The sequence below is a fragment of the Lissotriton vulgaris genome, unplaced genomic scaffold, assembly GCF_964263255.1.
Source record: "Lissotriton vulgaris unplaced genomic scaffold, aLisVul1.2 SCAFFOLD_798, whole genome shotgun sequence".
NCBI classification, from domain to species: Eukaryota; Metazoa; Chordata; class Amphibia; order Caudata; family Salamandridae; genus Lissotriton; species Lissotriton vulgaris.
In genome coordinates, this window is record NW_028243133.1 from 839,595 (window position 1) to 862,315 (window position 22,721).

At 45.8% G+C, this 22,721-nt stretch overlaps 1 protein-coding gene across 3 annotated transcripts in view; it reads left to right on the forward strand.

The window, feature by feature from the left end:
• The window catches only part of ATF2 (activating transcription factor 2), a 403,773-nt gene that overhangs the window by 356,836 nt on the left and 24,216 nt on the right, over positions 1-22,721 (forward strand). For all 3 annotated transcript variants that reach the window (XM_086948508.1, XM_086948506.1, XM_086948507.1), the window contains exon 11: positions 12,934-13,140. In XM_086948508.1, coding sequence (XP_086804634.1) covers positions 12,934-13,140 — 207 coding nt within the window. The remainder of the gene's footprint in view (positions 1-12,933; positions 13,141-22,721) is intronic.

The following is a 22,721-nucleotide window of genomic DNA, read 5'->3' on the forward strand; positions in this document are numbered from 1 at the left end:
GCTTTTTTCCTGTGGTGGCCTGCTCATTCCTTCTGGAAATAAAGATTGGGGTGGGGGGTTTTCTTGAAGATGGCGCTATGTTGGATTGGGAGGAAGTGGACCGGCGACTCACTCACCCCACAACCCTACAGCAATTTCACTATTACAGAGCCTGACACACGCCTCGAGAGCTGCTTGGGGAGGAAATCCTAGAACCGCCGGAAATGCTGGCGCTCCTGGCTCTACTTCAAGTATGATCCCCTTGCGACTTAGTAACCAGACTATGCGCAGGAAGCTTGCACGCATGAAACACCTAAGGCCCGAATTGCATGGCAAACCGATTTAGGGGCAACTATAAGTGATAAGCAATGGCAATGTTGTCACGCTGCTACAAAAACAGTATCCCTAAATAGCAGGCTCAGACTAATATACTTTAAATACATTAATAGAGTATATTACACTCCTGTCTGACTATTTCGATACCTATTGCAAGACACACCTAATTGCCAACGATGCAGTGTGGCTGAGGCTGATTTTGCTCATCTAACCTGGTATTGTACGTAAGTTGGGGCTTTCTGGTGAGCTGTCATACGAGACTTGGAGGCTATCACCCTATCACCGGGATAACACTAGAACTATCCCCATTAAAGGCATTGTTGGGGTACGACAGAGATACAATGCAGCGTGAGGCAACTAGTGGCTATATGGCTGTTACTAGCGAAACGTAGAGTAGTAATGCGATGGGGCATGGGGCCCATTACCGACACTCGAGGAGTGAAACAAAGACATGACCCATTGCAACACTCAATCAGATACATACCGGGAGATCCTCCGTCCGCAGAGCCGCCACAAAGAAATATGGGGGCTCTATCGGACCTACTTGGCGGCCCACTGTGGGGTAGACACAGGGGGCGATGCTCCTCTAGAGGAAGACAGTGGGGATGCAAGATGAGGGGGATGAGGGGTAGTAACAGTACAAGATACTATACTATATCAGACTGAAAAGGAATGTAATAAAAGTGTAAAGCAATCTGTGGCAAGGAACTATACACTTAGCCAAGTCCTGGCTAGGCCCCCACAGTGTCATTCCTATTGGAAGAACCTGACTCCAAAGGGACTGTTTATGGAATCATCATGCAATGTAAACAGTTCAAATTTCAGCTGTGTCTATGACCAATAGACATCTTGCTTTATTTGTTTGAAAGTTATAAATAAAGAAGAAAAAAAATGTTGGTTCCTGAGAATTTCAGATTTTTCCATCTCTTAGAATTTCTGTTTGCTTCTTTTCAGCAGCAGTTAGCTGTAGGTTCACGAAATGCCCTGGTAGTCTCATGACCTGGGCTCACCTTGGTAGCAGCACTTCAAGTCCTCAGGCTGCCCGCTCCCCCTGTCTGAATTCTCGAGAATCCCAGCCCCTAGCTGCTTGCAGGTACCTTCATCTCCAGGAGTGTAGGAAAGTAGGATCTGCTTTCATGATTACCCCCCTTTTTAGGTCTCGCGCCTGCGATGCATATGGCGAAGCCATATGCCATCGCGCAGGCGCGATACTATTGTTGCCGGGTCTGCTTCCCAGGAGACAGGAGATCGCACGCTCAGGAAAGCGATCGGCGCCGGCCGCGCGCGCGCGTTCCCAATCTCCTGTCTCTCTGGGAAGCACACAAGCAAGCCCAGCAAGCCCCGCCAAGGCACCACGAGTGAACGCAGTAAGAGTTGTGCAGCCCGCATTACTATGCGCCCCCTCTTCAGCGCCACTCTAAACAAGTTTTTGCAGGTTGTGTCCTGTGAAAGCTCCTGCAGCAGGCAGGCAGGCTGCGGGAAACCTGAGCTCGGGCAGTAACAGCAGAGCAATGCTGGCTGCAGGCAGCCACAACTCTCCCCTCCTCTCGGTTGCTTACACGGACCAACTTAACCGGGGAGTTAGGTGTCCAGACTCTGCACGTGGCACGGTCGGGGTGATCTGTGAGAGTCCTGGCCCCTGGAGGATCCCTGCCCCTTCCCTGCTTCAGAGCCTTCAGTCTGCCAGGCTGGCACGAGTAAGTATACATTTTCGTTAGCACAGTCTCTGCTTGATGGATGTCTTCATTTTATAGGCACCCGCTCTTGTCATCCTCCGTGCTTTCACCCCAAGAGCAGTGTGCGGCTAGCTCGGCTCGAAGTGCTGAGCACTCACTGCCTGGTCTCGTCAGCTCCATTGGTTTTACCCCAAGATCAGCGGCGAGCTCCACCCTGCTCTCACAGCTGTGAAAATTAAAAGTCTTGTGTTTTTTTTTGCAGAGCGAAGTTATTTTTCAACAACCAGCTGTTCCTAATCGCCCCTTGGGTCAAACGTTTGTATTTCTCGTTTGGCCCATCTTAGCTCACTGCTCAACCCGGTAAAAACCAATAGGGAAAACAAACAATCTTTTCTGTGGCAAACCCTCCCTTGAGATCATGGAAAAATAGGCTGCTGTAAATATTGCACGGTTAATGGCTGTAGGTGTCTGGGAGGTTAAATATGTGTTGGGTTTAAAACCAGTGGCTTTCAGTGTTTACGGACAGGTGGCTTTGTTACTGCCACCAGCACGTGCCTATTTCAATGAGGGCGACAGGCTCTGTTATTGTTAATATTCTGGGAAGTAAACTTTCAGCGGACATCCCACTCGGCACGCACATTGTTGTCAATGTATGGCGGGACTTTAAGTAATTAAAAGCACCACCACATCCACCACCACATCCACCACCACATCCACCACCACATCCACTACATCCAACACCACCACATTCACCACCACATTAACCACCACATTCACCACATCCACCACCACATCCACCACAGCCACCACGACATCCACCACCACATACACCACCACATACACCACCACATCCACCACCACATCCACCACCACATCCACCACAGCCACCACCACATCCACCACCACATCCACCACCACATACACCACCACATACACCACCACCACGTCCACCACCACCACGTCCACCACCACCACGTCCACCACCACCACATCCACCACCACCACGTCCACCATCACCACATCCACCACCCCCACATCCACCACCACATCCACCACCAAATCCACCTCCACCCCCACATCCACTACATCCACCACCACCACATCCACCACCATCACCACATCCACCACCACCATATCCACCACATCTACCACATCCACTACATCCACCACATCCACTACCACATCCACCACCACCACATCTACCACCACCACGTCCACCACATCCACCACCACATCCACCACCACATCCACCACCATCACCACATCCACCACCACATCCACCACCACCACATCCACCACCACCACATCCACCACCACCACATCCACCACCACCACCACATCCACCACCACCATTACCACATCCACCACCACCACCACATCCACCACCACCACATCCACCACCACCACCACATCCACCACTACCACATCCACCACTACCACATCCACCACTACCACATCCACCACTACCACATCCACCACTACCACATCCACCACTACCACATCCACCACTACCACATCCACCACTACCACATCCACCACCACCACCACATCCACCACCACCACCACATCCACCACCACCACCACATCCACCACATCCACCACATCCACATCCACCACCGCCACATCCACCGCCACCACATCCACCACATCCACCACCACATCCACCACCACCACATCCACATCCACCACATCCACATCCACCACATCCACATCCCCCACATCCACATCCCCCACATCCACCACATCCACCACATCAACCACCACACCCACCACCACCACATCCACCACCAACACATCCAACACCCCCACATCCACCAGATCCACTTCGACCACATCTATGTGTGTGTGTGTGTGTGTGTGTTCTTTGTGTGGCTCTGTGTGTGTGGTTGCACATGCAATAGGTCTCACATTTGCGAGAGATTAAGCTATTAGCATTATAAATGACAATGCCATTTATTTATCTGTTTTCAAAACAAACACATACATAAAAAAATTGTCATTTACAATGCCAATAGCTCTAACTTTTGCAAAGGCGAGACCGTTGCATTGTAAATGCTTGTTATATTAGGTGAAGCAATGGAGGACTGGCGCAGCAAAGCCCTTGCAGGTTTCCACTGTCTGGTGTGTCAATGTTTTTAGAGATACCAAGAGCAATCATGAGGCCTCTTTTGTTCTGGTCATTGATCATGAACGCTTTACCGATTACATGAAGGGTGGTTGTCTCTATTTTGCGGTGTGGTGTGAAGCCAAGTTGGTAGATTTGCAGGTTAGTCTTGCTCATCTTGTTTTGCAGTTGAATGAGCCTGCTTTCTCTATGGTATCTCTAATCAAAGTAAGTTGGCTAAAGTGGGGTATGTGGAAATATCTTCAGGGTTCAGGATGAGTGTCTTTAGCAGGGGAGGGTCTTTTCTGTTTTGAAGTTGTCACTGGAGGTTCATTCATTGAGAGAGGCACAGATGATGTTGAGGAGGGACATGAGGGCATCTTTATGAAGGGATTTCATGATGGTAGTCTTTGTCGGAAGTAGGTTGAAAGAGTTGAGCATGTTTGTAAAGTCAACTTTTGAGAGAATGTTGAAAACTGAGTAGGTGTGATATGGGGCAGTGTGTAAGCCTGCTTGTTGTTTGTGTGTTCTGATCTTATTAAACTCAGCGTAGAAGTAATTGATTATGTTGTTTTTTCAGTGATGAACCTAATGCTATTCCATAGGATTAATTCTGTATTTGACTGCCTAAATGAGTGCCTTGCTCCTATTTGTGACTTTGGTAATGGTGTTGTTCTAGAAGGTGGGTTTGGCTGAGTTGATAAGGAGCATATGTGCCAAGCAGAGCGTTGTATTGTTGATTGAAATCCTCTGGGGACCTTGGTACTTTCCATTTCTGTTTTTTGTCTGCATATGATATGTTCGGTCTCAAATGTTTTTGGGAGCACCTGTGGGTTGTGTGTTTAGTTATTGCGGATCACTTTTTGGGGGGATGTCGGTTCCCATGATATTTTTCAGGATGGTGTTGAATACTTCAGGAGTAATGTTGTATGGATTGCTTGCTGTTGCATGGCGAACAGCATGATAAATCCAGCCTGGAGTGAGGTCATGGGGAAGTCTTTGTAGGGGTGATAGATTTATTCATCTTATTTTGGTTGCCTACTGTGGCATTGAGTAAGTAGATTAGGCTGGCAAGATTGTCAGTTCAGTGTGTGGGCATCAGACATTTGCATTAGATTCATGAAGAGACTGTTATGAGGAAGTCCGTGAGATGGGTGTGTGATATTTTGTTTAATGACCAAGGTGTTGAGGGAACCTTTCAGTTTCCTGATGCTTGCGTCATTAGAAAATTTGAAGTCTCTGAGAAATATGGGGTTGGTGTTTTGAATGGAAGTCATGATGATGAGGTCCTGTATTTTTTTAGTGAGATCCTTGTTTAGTACAGGTTGACTAGGTGAAGGATGGCTGTTCAAGTTGATGAGAGTGGGAAGTGGCAGGTGAGGACCTTGAATTACTTGAGTCTACTGGAGGTCTAGGTGGACTTGTTGATGAAGGCAAGCCCTCCTCCTTTCTCATTTGTTCCATCTGTTAGGTGCTGTTGACTGCGTGGGATGAAGACCTCTGTGATGTTTGATGATTTGGCGGGTAACCATGTGTTTATTTATATAATTTTCTGGGTAGAAAGTTGGCAATATTGGTAACAGTCTTCTGTAAATTGGTGATGTTGTGATGGGGTTTGCATAGTGCTTTGGTTTACTGGACAGTTTGGGCATGGTTGGTAGCTTCTTTATAATTGTCATAAAGTATTTCTTTTCTGCTTTTGTGAGCTGTTTATGGATTTTTCTTTGCTCTTTGAAGGCCATTAGAGCGTAATCTGACTTTCCTCTTTTTCATATCTCTTCTATGTTCCTGATATTTCTTTTTCTCATATTGATATTCTTGGAGTCCCATGGTGTGTGGGGTTTTTCTATAATGAATCTTAGTTTTAAACAGGCAAGGCTGCTCAAAAGGTTTTTTTGTTACTTACCTGGGGTTTACAGTGCTTTGCTGATTAGGAGAGGTGATGTGATTTTGAGATGATCTGATAGTTGTTGGCTTTGTATTTCATTTAAGGTTATTTTCCATATTTTTGGAGAGTTTAGATTATGTTTTTGGTCTTTCGCTATTATTTTTTATATGGAAGGGAATGTCAATATTGTCTGCCCAGTCCATCTCCAATGGGCAGGTAACTTTCTAGTCTATGGCAGCCCTTAGCTGGTGATAAATTGGTGGTGGGTCACTCAAGGTGTCAATATAAGTAGTGAGTAGTCCATTTGGTTCAAAAGAAGTCGGGCGGGATTGGTTAGTGTGCTGGGATGCTCTAGTTCATCTGATCTCCCTCCTTACTCTTGTGGGCTCTGGGTCGGTCATTGGTGAAAGTTATGTGGAACTGGGTTGCAGGAAATCAGGTTGGGGATTGGCTGGTGCACTACAGAGTATAGGTCACATAACATAACCTCAGTTAGCTGCAGTGTACTCCGGTGTTTGCCTTTTTAGCCTTGAGGACTGTGATTGACTAGATTTAGGTGGCTAAACTGGCTGGTCAAAATGTAAATGTTGGCCTAATTTGTGTACTTTTGGTACTTTCACTGAATAGATGTATGCAAAATTACCAAGATTACACCACATTGCGTACGTTCGCAGAGATATTTTACTGCGAGATGTACTGTTTGGGTAATTTATAAACATGAGCATCATTTCAGGTAGATTTTTTACCTGAGCGGACAATTCAGGTAATTTTTGGGTGCAAAACTTCAACTCCGAACACGCGTGACAGTGTTTTGAATGCGAGTGGTCGTTCCTTTAACGTGAATGTTAAACTAATATTTAGGTAGATTTTTCTTTACCCAAGAGTACCATTCAGGTAATTGTTTGGCACAAAACTACAAATATGAATGAAAGTGCTAGTGTTTTTTAATGCAACCTACCTCAAATCAACTCGAAATTGTGTGAGATGCATTTCGCACAATTATGAGCAATTTTGCTTTAGCAAATTATGTGAGTTTCACACTCCCCGACTGTAAAGCAGTAGGTCACATGCTCCATGTGAGCCATTTTGTCTTCTTAAATACAGTTTCTAAACTTGGGTGATCACTGGTTAGATTTATGCGGGCCAGATGGTGGGAAGTTGGCCGGGCAGGAATTGGATGCTGTTGTAAATATCACATTTTCCCTAGTACAGAGATCTTTCACTTCAGTATAAAGTATGAAATAAGTGATAAGTTAATAACTGTCATTACCTTGAACGCACATTCATATCACGTTTTTACATGTTCTAAGTATATCATAAAATGGTAATAATCAAGATCAGGCAAATACATCTATGATAGTTAAACATTTTTGCTTGAGCATATAATTATTAGGTGTTACTAACACACAGAAGTTCTAAGTTAGTGACTGTTGGCCTCAGTTCTTGTTATCTTTCAAAAGGAATATTGCTAAACAATTCAGCGGTGTCTGCAGACACACTTTTGTTTATTGTTTATTCCAATGATATTTAACAAGCCCCCTGACTAAGTTTTGTTTAATATTTAATCTTTAATACACAATGAGACCCAATCCAAATGGCAGGCAAATGTAACAGTGACACAAGGGGGGTCATCTACATCCTACTCCCCACTACTCTCTTATCCACATTATAATGAGATACTGCACTGTGCTATGCCTTGTTTAAAATATCTGTTCTCCAAGACAACACAACAGAGCAAAACGCTCAAAGTGACCCAGATCTTAATGGTTCACAACAGTCCACACCACACATTGGACTTTACTCTAAATAGAGGAAAAATGTGCGAGAAGCAAGTGACCCCTCACGGAAACACCACCAAGCGGGGTAACTGGTATGCAATTTCCAGACAGGCCCCTGTCTCATCATCAGTGGTCACTCGCTCCTCGGGAAAATAAAGATGAAAGGAAAGAAGACGTGTCCAAAACAAACAACGTATAAAGTGCTGAAGTGAAGTGCAGAAAACTCTGCTAGTGACAAACACACACAAACATAATGGTAGAGTGCCTAAAAACACACACAACACACCAATCCCTTATCCACTTTTATTCGTAGGGTGGTGATCGCGTGCTCTTTGTTATTAAAAAGGCTGGTAGCTAGTCATGCATACCAATACCTACAGTGCCGACATGTTTCACTGCTGTATAGCGTAGAGCAGTTTCATCAGGGCTGCACTCAAGTGCTGCCACTTCACTCTTTTTGGACACTCAGCTCTGTAACGTGCCAGGAGCAGCAAAGCTTTGCATACCAGCCACTCCGGTATCAAATGGGGAACCTAGACACTTCAAACGTAAGTGTGACCCCCTTGATTTGTAATCAAAAATGTTTTATCATGACAAACTAGGAAGACGCCTTTCCTCAGCCTCACCAATGTGTGGTGTGGACTGTTGTGAACCATTAAGATCTGGGTCACTTTGAGCGTTTCGCTCTGTTGTGTTGTCTTGGAGAACAGATATTTTAAACAAGGCATAGCACAGTGCAGTATCTCATTATAATGTGGATAAGAGAGTAGTGGGGAGTAGGATGTAGATGACCCCCCCTTGTGTCACTGTTACATTTGCTTGCCATTTGGATTGGGTCTCATTGTGTATTACTGATTGTGAGTGGAGGGCGACCCTTTCCGTATTCCCTCTTAGCTCCTTTATTGTTTTAATATTTAATCTTAACAATTTTAAACAAACTTTCTGCCTAAGTTTTGTTTAATGTTTATTCTTACAACATTCAACAAGTTTGCTGTCCAAAGCTTATAAGAAAACCTTAATTATCAGCGCTAGAGGTTAGAGAGGAGCTTCAGGCCAAGGATACAAGACAGTTAAGACACAGCTTCAGCACCAAGTCCAATCCAAGGTTTCTGTCTGGTGGGTGTCCTTCACAGGCAACTTACAGGTTGTGTATTTATCCATACCTTTTGACTAAGATAGCAGGCTTGATATAAATAATAGACAGAAAAATAAGAAATGATTGTTGTAAAAACAAGTATGCTAAGGCTCACCACCTTTGAAACTCAGAATAGGGCAGCGGTTTATTTACAAATCGGTTACAACTAGCATAGCACCTAGAAATAGCACAAAGAGGGTGTTAGGACTATGAAGTGCAATAACCACGTTAGAATGTTTCCTGTTATTTTCATTACTTATATACTGCTTCACTGTATTACTGTTTTCTGTGTGGTTACAATTCATATCATTTGCACTAGGTTCGAATTTTAAAATAAACATTCTAAATGCATATTCTGTTTCCTAATGTGTTATTCACTTACAAAAGAGGGTCCGGGTGTCCAGCAATTGTCCCTGACCTATCTTATGGGACTGATTGTTAACAGAAACACTTATTACGCAAATATTGGTCACTGAGTGGTGTATTGGTTGCATTCCAATTGGGCTTCTAATTCGGATTGGCACATTAACTGAGGCCTTAGTGCCAGGGTGTCAGAAAACGGAACCCTGGGATTCTAGGATGTCCTAGAGAATGTACCACTGTCAAGCAGTAGCTCACGTAACCAATCTCAGTTAGCTCTACTGTTTTCTGAAATGTGCTCTTCTGGCCTCTGGGACAGTGAGTGACTAAATTTAGTCACATGGGAACTAAGCACATCAGAAATGAATACGCTTTTTTTCTGCAGAGCAGTAGGTCACCTCTATCAGACACTGTCTTCTGGTGTGTGCTTGTCTGATAACTATTTCCCAAGTTTCCACTCTTCTATAATTTAAGAGCAATATTGGGATTCGGGGACTGGGGCAGGGGAGCATACCACAAACCTTGAATTTAAGAACAGAAGCCCAGAATTCTCCTGCTGAGCATAGTTATCCAACAGTGGTATCCTCCTAACCCCATCATTGTCTTGAACTTCTGAGATTCAGGTTATCATAATGATAGTAGGTTTTGAGCTAGTAGGTTTGGTCAGAAACTTGGCAGGGGAATTACACAGAAGGAGGTCTACATCTGTTTTCATGTGCGAACAATCGTCCGACCATCCCTCTGCTTTCTCAGTTGGTGAATCTGAATCTTGCTTGCCCAGCAAAATAATCTACTTCTTCTATTTATATTAGGGCTCAGTGAATTTCTAAATCTAGGCAGGGCATCAGGTATGACATTTTCCTGTTAGGAGGATACCATGTAACTGAATAATTTCTACTGTTGTCTTGCTCCTTTCTTTTTTTCCTGGATGGACAGTGGACCACCCAGTTGTCTTAAGTAGTTGTGTAGCATAAATACTTTGTTATGGTGTGTCCCCCAGTGAGACTACCATTATCTGTGTAAACTCCCTTGGTGCAGACTTCATACTAGATGGCAATATACAGAAGTGGATATGGCACCCCAGAATAAAACCTCATAAACTTGTGGTGTAAACTCCAAATTGGAATACTCATGTACACTGTTGCTAAAAGCTCCCCTGGTTGAATGAGGGAAATTTTCTTCTGGCGGCATCTTAAAGTAAATCTCTGCACTTGGCCTTCTGTTGTTCAACCTTGAATGATAGACTCAAGACAAAATGTCTACCAGAAATAGGATTGAATTCCTGCCTTGACCTGTCTTTACTGGGCAAACAGGTAGCATTGCCTCCTTTGTCAGTAGTGACTGAATCCCTTCTAAAACCAAACTTTACCTCTCTCATAGTTATAAGAATATACCCATTCTCCAACTTTAGAGAAGTGGAATCATGCTTCATGATGTAGCCTGTTTACAATATCCCCAGCCCCTATGTCCTTTAAATGCAGATCCCATGTCTGTGCAAAGCCTTTAATACATCCTCTCACTGGCAATTACACTGCACCACCATAGTCAGGATAGAGGGTGCTATGCCAAAGATTCATATGATAACTTTTGTGCTGGAAATGTCTCCTGATCAATGATCTTGGATCACGTGACTGCTTAGAATGTTTTTATTGTTACAATCTGGTTGTTGCTTAAAAATATTTCTCCCTTGAACCGTTAAAGTGTGCTTCCAAACCTTGAATGTCTTGGTCACCACCTAATCCAGTTAACATTCAGATAGCTTCATTCCAAGGAATGGCATCTTCATTAATGACACAGATGTACCTGCATCTAGGCCCAAAGAGTCCAGTAAAACACATCCAACATGGCTTTTGCTTTTATAGTCTCCAGCAAAGCAGAGCTGTCTTCACCCTCATGCATGGCTACAAAATAAGACTTCAAAGACCTAAACATGTGTTTACGCAATTCAGGTCTGTTTATAAGCCACTATCATGGACACATTGATTCCCATGTAACACTTCTTTAAAGCACCTTGCACTGACTTGTCCTCTGCATAAAGGTGAGCAATGTCTTCAGAATTGAACATCATCCTGTCTACTATAGTGGACATCATACATCCAGTCTTGAGAATGAATGGAATCTCAAATTCCATTATATACAACATGTGCATGATTTAAGGGACCGAAATTCTTTCCAGCACATGTATCAACTGGGGAAAGAACACACCGTTGGCTTCTTTCCCATTTATTAGGGCATTCAATTCAAGCTTCTGTCTCAGGTTCTCCAAAATCCCCACCACAACCTCCTTTCTTACATGTCCCTTTGGACTTTTGGTCCAACCAGATGGTGGTCCTAGGTGAAGTCTCATATAATTAAAAAAGGAATACTGATGCATCTAGCTAGATTTTTCCAGTTTCTAGCTGTATTTTTTCAGATGCCAAGTCTCAGCTAGTGTTTGATTACTTTGTTCTTGCACATCTGTTGGCACGTGTCGCATTGGATCATGCGTCTTTTCTCTGTGCTAAACCTACCCCTCTCGCTGTCACTGCTTTCTTAATTGTAGTCATGACAAAATCAAATTCTAGCATGGTTTTTTCCGCCTTCTCTCATGGAGAGGAGGACCCAACTTTATTCACTTGAACACAGGATTTCTTTAATGCACCTCACCTGATGTAGAATCTGAAAAGGCCCCATTATTCAGGTGTCCTTGCCAGTGGTCCCTCTGTTGATAGACAACTGCCAGATTTAAATCTTCCTTGTCACTGCAAGTGCCAATCCTAAGCCTCGCCCTAACTATAGAGGGTGTTCCAGGACTGCTTCTCACATACAGTCAGTCACCTCCTGCCAAGGGCAAAGATTTCCTTCCTACTTTGAAGGCCTGGAATCCCACTGAGCTACAGCAAGTCAGCTGAAACACAGTAATATTCTTAACTGAATAAATCATGTGTAGCTGCCCAAACTATTGAGAAGTGGAAGTTGGATGTGTTGGAATCTGACACAAGTGGTCCTCTGTTTCTGGTAAGTGCTTTCTCTGAGCTCAGCAGGTGCCTGAGAAATTGATTGCACAATTTGTGCCCAGCAATAGGCTATTCAAACAAAGGAAAATGTCTGTGTAAAACAGGAAAGCAATATCTTCATAGTATTTGTGATTGCCTTTCCATCTAGATCAACTAAAAAGGATGTTTGCTAGGAAGGTGTTCCTGTAGTCCTTTATGACTTCGCTGGAAGTTTGGCTGGCAAAGCTAAATTGTGGCAATGGAGAGCTTGTCTAGTGAGGACCAGGATGTAATGTGAAGGTGCTCTAGCTTTAAATTTCGTAAATTATAATTACATACAGTGTTTTATTGACAAATTAACTTGAAACTAAACATTGTTGATCCGTCCTGAGAACAAACTGAAGACATGTATCCTCTAAGAGTAGCCGTTCTTATGTTACTTATCTCTTGAATTACTGGAGTAATTTGTTTGGGGGGGTGGGGCCGGCGAGGATAATTAGGCAGGTTTATAGGTGCTATTCTGTTTGCATCATTCCTTTGATCGAGCTACTTACAAATGCTTATAGGTCTTTTATCTGTGGTAATATTACTTAAAATGTCAAATACCATTGTGACTCTTAAATATGCCCTGTGTTTGCATTTAAATTGATGTTGTTATAATGTTGTTTTAAACTTCTCCCTGCTTTACATTGTTTCTTGAAGGCTTCACCTGCACAACCAACACCACATACTCAAAGTACAGGAGGGCGTAGAAGAAGAGCAGCAAGTGATGACCCTGATGAGAAACGGAGGAAATTTTTAGAACGAAACCGTGCTGCTGCTTCAAGGTGCAGGCAAAAAAGAAAAGTCTGGGTGCAGTCATTAGAAAAGAAGGCAGAAGACCTGAGCTCATTCAATGGCCAATTACAGGTGAGGTTTATTACACACTCTAAATTAAAATGGTGTTTTGTTTGGATTATGAGCATCATTTAGTTGCAGTCACTCTTGTTAATTAGCAATTTATTATTACTTGGTCAACACCCACTAAAAAAGCTTTAAACCACTGATTCTAGATCACATGCAGTTTGGGCTTTTTTTTTTTTTTAGACAATTTGGGAGGAGGAGTTTCTTTTACACAGAGCCTTCAGAGAGCTTATAGTTTTTTCTTGACAAGGTCTAAGAAAGCCTTTCCTATCTCGCACATAATCCAAACCTCTAGTTTGGATTATTTATTATTATTGCAATCCTGAATCTGAGCCAACTACATCCAGGTATCAATGCTTGTGCAAAATTACAGGTTGATTGTGAATAGACTAAATATTCCTGTGAACAGACTTTCACAGCCTGGACACAAGATCGTACCAACCTCTTGAAAGATATGGTTGGCAAATGTTACCTTTGCAATAAAGCGGTTGTCAATCTATGCAGTGTGCTAGAAATCTGATATTTCTTGGGCGGAACAGGTAGCCAATGCTGAGATTTTGGTGTAAGTTGTACTTGACCCAGTCTTCTGAAGGCCATTTACCATAGTGACCTTTAATGACTGTAGCTTTAAGTTGGGATTTAAGAAAAGACTTAAGTTGTGGAGTCAATTAAAAATGTATGGGTATGTAATAAAGGTTTGTTTTCTATAGACTATGTTGAGTCAACATCCAACACCAGACCAATTCCAACTCTATAAATTGTAAGGTGTTGATAAACCAGCATTCTATGTGTGGCACAGAAGAGTTTGTGTTTTGTCTCTAAGCATATAGTCCAGTTCTACATCAGTAAAAGAGAGGATCAAGAGAATTAGGATGGTGAATGAATGTGTCTACTGCGTCATCAGTCTAAAGATGTATTGTGCTATTTCTTTCTCCTGCACTTTAGCTTAAAAGAGAAGTGGTAATAATACCTAATCTGATAGATTCAGGGATTTAAAATAATATATATATATATTACTAAACAGAATACCTGAAAGAAACAGGTTAGTGTTAGATTCCTTACCTTAGAATATCCCCAGGCGTCAGGCTGGATCCAGAAAGTTTGTCAGCAGTACCCTTGCGCGTCGGTAGGCGTCGTCTGAGGCTCCGCGTCCGTCGTCTGCGTCGCGATCGCCGGAATGACGTCATCGGAGTACTTAGACGCCCCCCTTGCACGCTGACGTCGGTTCTTCTTTTTTTCTGCGCCAGCTAGCGCAGATCAGGGAAGAGCAGTTCTCTTAGTCATTTTTTGACTAACTTTTTGGTCTATTTTGGATCTCTTTTTTCAAGTCGACTTCGAACTCCTGGTGCCGTAGGAATGCCTGGCTTCAAGCCGAGCGACGCCTGTCACCGCCTGATGTCGGTGACCGACCCCCACCATCGGTGTCTCTACTGCCTCGGGCCGACCACGACAACAGGTCGAGCCCCGACTGCCGGGCCTTGACCTCGAAAGCTAGGCGGGAGCGGTCCCGCAAGCTACTCGAGATCCGGCAGTCGGCTCCGCACCGCTCAAGGTCCTGGTCGAGGAGGAAGTCGAGGGACCGGTTGCGGAGCCGCAGTCGTCGCTCGTCGAGTCATCGCCAGCACTCGTCGGGCTCCAAGTTCTCCGGTAAGTCGAGGCACTCCAAGAAGAAGTCGAAGAGGCGACATCTCTCTTCAGACTCCCCTCGCCGCTCGCGCAACGCGGCTGAGGGTTCGGGCGAGCCCGCACGCGCGACTCTGTCAGAGCTGCAGGTCCATACCCTCCGGTCCCTGGCCTGCGAGCGACGCCGGAGGAGATTGGTGATTTCCTCATTTCCATGAGGACTCCCTTTCCTCTGTTGAGGCCTGTTGGCGCCTTTGGGCCCTGCAGACCCGACTTGGGGCCTTGGCGGGCCGGTGGCTCCGGCCCCAGCTCCGTCGGGTGCTTCGGCACCGTCGTCGACTTCGCTCCAGACGCCGCCGGCCCCCGTGGGATCCGTGCCAGGATCCCGGTCGACGCCAGTTGACCTTGTGACTCCTCCGCTGGCGCCGACCCCAATGGTGTCGCTCCCGCGCCCTCCTCGGACGACGTCAGCCCCAGTTTCAGCCCCCGTCCGGGTCCAGCGTCGGAACGGCGCCGCTCGGTACCATCTCCGGCGTCGATGGGTGAGGCCTTCACCTACGACCCGGCTCCGTCATACCAGCCTGTTTACCAGGACACGGATGAAGGGGAGGACTTGGAGGGGTCTGAGGACCCTCTGGCACAGCAGTGCCAGTTGAGCCAGGACTGGGCAGATGAGCTAGGGGAGGCCTGTGGTTTGGACACATCGCCCGACACTGGATTCATCTTCCTCCCTCCGTGGCTACGGAGGAGGGGGCTACGTATGGTGTGGTGTTGCGCAGGACAGCCAAGGCCTTGGCTCTTGACCTCTCTACTGCGGGCTATGATTCCGATCTTTCAGCCTCTATCCCGGATTTTGGTCAGAATGACCCTGAGGCCGCTGGGGCTCATGGCCTCCTGCATCCTGCTGGTAGATCATGCCAGGTGGCATATGCGGGCTCTGCAGTGGGAGCTCCGTGCGATCCGTCTTGCCCTGAAGGCATTCCTTCCCTCTGTCCGGGGAAGAGTAGTGCAGGTGTTCACGGACAACCCCACCGCCATGTGGTACTGCAACAAACAAGGCAGGGTGGGGTCGTGGAACCTATGTCAAGAGGCTCTCCATCTCTGTACATGGCTGGAACATCAGGGCATTACCCTGGTGGTTCAACACCTGACGGGTTCTCTGAACACGAGGGTAGAAAACTCAGCTGCAGGTGCATGATGGATCAGGAATGGGGTCTTCACTCGGAGGTAGTGCAGTGGGGAGAGCCTTGGTTAGATCTATTTGCCACCAAAGAGAACGCGCAATGTCATCAATTCTGCTCGTTGGAATTTCCAAGGCGGCACTCGCTAGGTGGCGCTTTTCATCGCGAGTGGAATTGCGGTCTTCTGTACGCCTTTCCGCCTTTACCACTTCTGCCCAGAGTGCTGAAGAAGACCAAGCGCGACCAGGCCCAAGTCATCCCTGTGGCTCTGGATTGGGCACGAAGAGTCTGGTATCCCGAGCTGTTACATATGGCCATCGATCCTCCGCTCCGTCTGCCTCTTCAGGAGGATCTTCTGTCACAGCAGCGGGGGACGGTCCTCCTCCCGAACCAGTCCAGTCTCCACCTCCTTGCGTGGAGATTGAACGGCGACAGTTGACAGCCTTCGACCTTCCTCCCGAAGTCTGTAATGTTATCTTGGCAGCCAGGCGTCCATCCACTAAGAGAGTATACGCCTGCAGATGGAACAAATTTGTGGCTTGGTGCACAGCAAAGGCTGTGGATTCCCTTTCTGCCCCTCTTTCTGATGTTCTCTTGTTCCTCCTGTCTTTGGCCCAGCAGGGCTCTGCTCTCGGCACTCTGAAGGGCTACCTCTCAGCCATTTCAGCTTTTCTTAGGCTTCCTGATCAGCCTTCTCTCTTTTCAAGTCCCCTGTTGTAGATCGCTTCCTATGGGGAATTACTCATCTTTTTCCACCTGTTCCCTTCGTAATGCCTCAGTTGGACTTTACCTTGGTTCTTACTTATCTTATGGGGGCTCCCTTTTAACTTCTTCATAACTGTCCTTTCAGACTTCTTACTTTAAAGACTGCCTTTCCGGTTGCCATCTCCTCTGCTCCCTTTTTGGCTGTTCAGCCAGACAAGGTCGTCCTAAGAATCAGACCTTCCTTTCTTTCCAAAGTGGTTACTTCTTTCCACATTGGTCAGACCATCACTTTGCCCACCTTCTTTCCGCCTCTGCATCCTTCTAAGGAGGAAGAGAGGCTCCACCGTCTGGATCCAAAACGTGCACTTTCCTTTTATTTGGATCGCACCAGCAAGTTCCAGGTGGATGACCAGTTCTTTCTTGGCTACGTGGGCGCCCAAAAAATTACGGGCCGTGCACAAACGAACCGTCTCCAGATGGGTTGACTTGTGCATCAAAGCTTGCTACTCTCTGGTAAAGAAGGAGCCTCCAGTGGGACTAGGCACCCATTCCACCAGGGAGACGGCAGCTACCACTACTTTGGGACGGGGAGTCCCTCTCAATGACATCTGTGAGGCAGCTACATGGGCATCTCTTCACACATTCACAACGCAGAGAGAAGGCTTCTTTGGTTGTTCTGTTCTCCAGGACTTTCTGGTGTGAACTTAGTTCGCAGACCCGCCTCCGGGGTTGGTATTGCTGGGGTATCCATTCACGAGGTTGGGAATCTATAACTAATTGTCTCTTTCAGGTGAACAAGTTACTTACCTTCGGTAACGATAGATCTGTAAGAGACATAGATTAGTTATAGATTCCTTACCTCCCCACCCATCTCCCTCGTTCTGTGAACTGACTTCTAGGGTTAAGGACTTACTTTCAGGGCCCTACTTTTGTGCACCAGTGGTCAGTGTCTTGCATAGCTCTTGGCTTCTGTTGTGGAATGTTGTGTAAAAGAACTGACGTCAGTGCGCAAGGGCAGTGTCTAAGTAGCTGCTGCGACTTCATCCCATCTACCACGACGCCAACGACGAACGCGGAGCCGATTGACGCAACCTTTCGACACGCAGGGGTACTGCTGACAAACAATTTTCAAGGATCCAGTCTGACTCCTGGGGGGTAATTCACAAGGTAAGGAATCTAGAACTAATCTATGTCTCTTACAGATATATTGTGTTCGTCTGTAGTAAATTCAAACTCTGGCATGTGTTCCTGTTGATGAAAATAAAAATCTACGTAGTGTGTTCATATAGCGGATGGTTTTTAAAGATCTTCTAATGTCATTATAGGCTACTTTGTGCCACTGTAATTAATAGACAGAAGACACAGGGGTAGATGTTGGCCCTTACTTGTGGTACTGCATACATTGCACACTCTGGCTCTGAATTTTTTTATCAGTGACTGTGGTTTATAAATGTTTCTGCTTGATCTGAAACCACTCAATTTTAGTGTCTTAATGCAACAGATTTCTCAAGGAAGGCAAAAGTGACTTAAACTAGCTCTTGCTTCCCCAACTCCAATCTTCTGTTCTGAACTGCCAATGCTTCAACCAGCTCTGCTACCTCAGTGCCTTTTGTGAGATTGAGATGGAAACTGGACAGTTTCTTTAACAAAGATGCACTTCTTTGGTCTATGGATCAATCCGTTTATGATTTGAACATTGGCAGTAATGTAAATCAGTTCTTAGCTAAATAGTTCCTTCGCTGCACCTTCGAATCACTACTTGGCGGTTTTGGGTTTTTATACATTTCTGTACCTCTTTAGTTGCTCTTCTGAAGAAAGGCCTATGACTGATTCTTAACATCACCTATACAATTTGATGGAGTGCAATATTTCGGCAGAGCAGTGGTCGAAGTGCATTGAAAAAATATGGAAACGGCGATGCTGTGCTCAAAGAGGGGAAGGGTGAGGGAGCTTTCAAAATATAGATTTAAATAATACCCAGTCTGTACATAGTGCAGCTTTTTAGAACTGTCCTTTAAAAGCACACACTTCACAGCTCAGCTGGTAACTCGCATGCAACACCGCTCAAAAAGAATGAATCTGTCTCATCAGGAAGCTTCAAGTGATTCCATCACCTAAACCCAAATTCCAAACACGCTTTACATTTCCAGATTAAACAGTTGTACATATTTACATTTCTTTCAGGCAGCAGACCCCCTGGCATGTTTATGTTTATGTTTATGTTTATGGGATTTACAAAGCGCGTGACCTCCCTTGGGCATCTCAGCGCTAGCATGAAGGCTTGTGTAGCTGTCTGCCCCTACCTCGATTTCACAACACAGGAGACTTTGCCTTACACTTCAGTCGCAGCTTTTCAACTCTCTGAATTAACCGTTCCCCTGTGGTTATCTTTTGGCAAAAAGTAAGGGAACTGTTTTTCTTAAATTAAAAAATTATGGGCACATCATGCCTCTCAGGTCTCACCCACTTGGACCAGTGTGGCAGAGCCTCTGCTCATGAATGAGGTTCATCTCATCTCACTCAGTATTGCAACCAGGTATCAGCCTTTCCTGACAGGATGCAGTGCATGCCCCTTGGCTTGTATGCAGCGAACGGATGGGTTCATTGTCCCTCCTCTGAAATCTCTATGTTTCTACCTAATGGTACAGGTTTGAACGAGTGGCCTTGTTGCCACCTAGGATATTTATGTTTGATAGACCGCCTAGTGTGGAGACTGATGCCTGCCAGCTCACTCCATTTCAATTAAGGTTCACAGGCAGTGGCGGCCGGCATGGCTCATGGATGGGGAGGGTTAGGGGTTGCAGGGGAGGGGTCGCACGAGGGGTCGCCACTGCCAAATTGGAGCCTGTCTTCATTCGCTGCTGCTCAATAAGTTCTTGTTCTAACCTCTGACTCTCTTGCTCAAGTGTCTGTAGTTTAGTCTTATCGTCACGCCTATGGTCTATGATCAGGGAAAGGCCCTGATCATTTTATTACAGACTTGTACGCCTTCCATAGGTTCTGAGTAGACTCAACCAAAGTCTCATATGCAACTTGAGATACAGTGGGCTAATTACTATGTTTCGTTGCACCTTGTTCCTGGTTTATGGGCACACCATATGTCTGTCAAAATCTCTTCTCCGGAGGAGATCTATTCCCTGAATGAGGCTCTGAAATGGACTATTGAATGGCTCACCTCCAACCAGCTCAAAAAAACGGAATTCCTTCTAATCTCCCCACCCAAAACCAACCCTGACATTTGGGAATGGACTAAGTTGATCACAGCTCTAAACTGCCCACTGACCATTGTGGACTCTGCCAAATCATTTGAATAACCCGGACAGTATCTTGAATATGCATGACCACATCAACTCGATGGCCAAAACCACCAGGTTTCACCTGAACTATCTAAGAAAACTGAAACTATTCCTTGACACTCCCGACTAAAAATGGCAGTCCAGGCACTAGTTACCTCCAGACTCGAATATATGGATGCTCTACCCTCTCTGGCCTCCCCAAGATCTCCACGGCTCACCTAAAAGCCTTTGCCTTACCGCCACTGCCAGACTCCTAACAGGTTCTAAAAAATTCTACCACATCTCACAGCATCTGAAAACTCTGAACTGGCTTCATCTTGAAGCCAGAATCCAACTCAAACTGGCATTTATCACTCACAAGGCTCTATACACTAAATCCCCTGCATTTCCCGCCCAGAAACTCTTGGTGTCCGGAGGTGCCAGAAATTCCCGGTTCTCCAGAGACCTCTTGCTCCAGACTCCCCACTTTTGAAAGCAAAAAACCTATAATCTTGGGTTTTCTGGGGACGCACCAAGAATCTGGAACTCACTGCCGGCCGTCATTAGAAGAATTCAGTCTCTGGCTCGTTTTAAAAAGGAAGCCAAAACCTTCCTAATGGGCAAGTTCCTGTCATAACTCTTGCATTGCACACACCACTCAGCGACCTTGTTTTTATTCTGTTACTATGACACCTTGGACTGACTGGATGCTATCCACCTTGCACCTCCTGGTACTCCACACTTGTTATCTTGGACCTTCGTTACATTTGGACTTGTAATTTGTTTGCACTTGTTTTTTATCCCAAATGTTCCACCAACCTACCTACATCTTATTTGTTTACAACCTGTTATTCCTGTAAAGCCCTCTGATATCCTAATTGGTCATGTTCACGCTCTATAAAACACAAATCAATAAATAGAGTGGCGAGTGGGTCCTGTCAGTTTGTGGGCCATCAGTCTTGTTGTTCAAACAAAGCCATGTTGAAGTCACTCCCCCAACAACGTCTTTTTATCATGCATGTGGAGAAGTAGTGCGCCCAGGTCAAGAAGTGTAATGTCACGGACACAGGGTGGGACATAAACCGAGCATATATTAAGTGTCACCTCCTCCTAACTCCCTGTAAGGGCTACTTCTCTCCCATGTGTGTCTGGCCAGACATGATGAATGATAATTGGGAGTGTCTTTCGTATCAAAATACTCACCTCTCTAGATCCTGCAGTGTAGTCAGCATGAGCAACCATTTTATAGCCCAATTTATCTAAGGCACGATAGGTGTTACCCATCATATCGGTCTCCTGATGGAGGACTACGTCGGGTGCCAGATGTTTAATGTGTTGCAATACTACACCTCTTTTAATTTTGTATTGCAGGCCGTTCACATTCCAGGATAACAGTTTTATAGCTGACTTGTCATAGTTGTCATCCAGAGGCATGCGCTGGCTTACGGCCTCCGCAGCTCAAAATAGCCACCATATACCTGCGGAGATGGCAAGGATGATGGGTGTGTGCTCAAGATCAATGCAATGTCAGTGCTGCACAAAATAACTTTATGCTAAAAAAACAAAGTTAGCTAATAAAACCCCCAAACAAACCCCCCTCCCTTAATCCCTGCACAGCTAACTCAAAACTGCCCGCCCCCAAACATTGCAGAGGGCCTGTTGCTCCAAACCAGTACTTAGTGGTGGCCACGAAAAATCCCCCGATTGTCCCCTTCCCTGTATAAAGCCACGTGTTACCAAATGCCATCTGGTTTAGTTGGTAGTTGCATGATTCTCAGCTGCAATAATATTCAATCCCTGGGTAGGAGAGTTAACACACTCAGCCCTGACAGGTAATGATAATGCTTGTTCAGATGGTCAGTGAGCTCACCCAGCTTTGTCAAACCAATCTATACTTTGTTCACAATGAGTCACTGTTCGTGAAGTTTCCTGCTGAGTTGAACTTTGATCCTGCAGCACATCGTCTGCGTCCACCCTTTGGTCCAAGGGATCATGATCGCGCCGCTGTCGATGAGACTGATTTTGTGGCTGTTGTCCTCCAGCCAGCCTCCAACCCTCAAGCCATTCCCATGCGGCCTCCGGGGTCGTAAAGTGCCAAATCTTCCCTTCCGCAACAACTCGCAGTTGAGCTGTAATATTTCAAGTCTTGTTCTCGAAAGCCTCTATCTGATAGAGACATCTAGCTGCAGATTCTTCCTTAACTTAGAGTATCCCCAGGCGGCAGACTGGATCTGGAAAATGTTACCCCAGCAGTACCTCTGCGCGCCGTTGGGGAGGCAGTGGTGCCCGGCTCCGTCCTGACAACGTCCACAGATATGACGTCAATGGAGCCATATAAGTCCCTCCCAGCGCGCTGACGTCAGTTTTCCTTCTTTTCCGTGTCCCACCGCAGATCCGGGAGAAGCTGTTCCTCTGGCCTGTCTGTTGTTTTCAGGCCCATTCAACGCCCTTTTTAGCATCCAGGAAGAGTGTGTGATGCCTACGGGCTTCAAATCGTGTGCGACCTGTACTCAGCATATGTCGGCGACGGATCCACACGAGATCTATATGTGATGCTTGGGAGAGCACCACGACTCCGTGGAGTGCGACGCCTGCCAGCGGATGAAGCTGAAGTCTCTGCTGTTACGTCGTATGAAGTTGCTGTCCGCCCGGATGTCCCGTTCGGAGTCCTTGCAGTGCCGGTCTCCATCTCCAGCGGAGGAGTCCAAGCAGCGCCAGTCTTGTCATGCTGGGGCTCCTGTTAAAGACAGGCCCCGGAGTCGTTCTACGGACGTCGCTCACCTGACGCAGGTAAGCAAAGAAG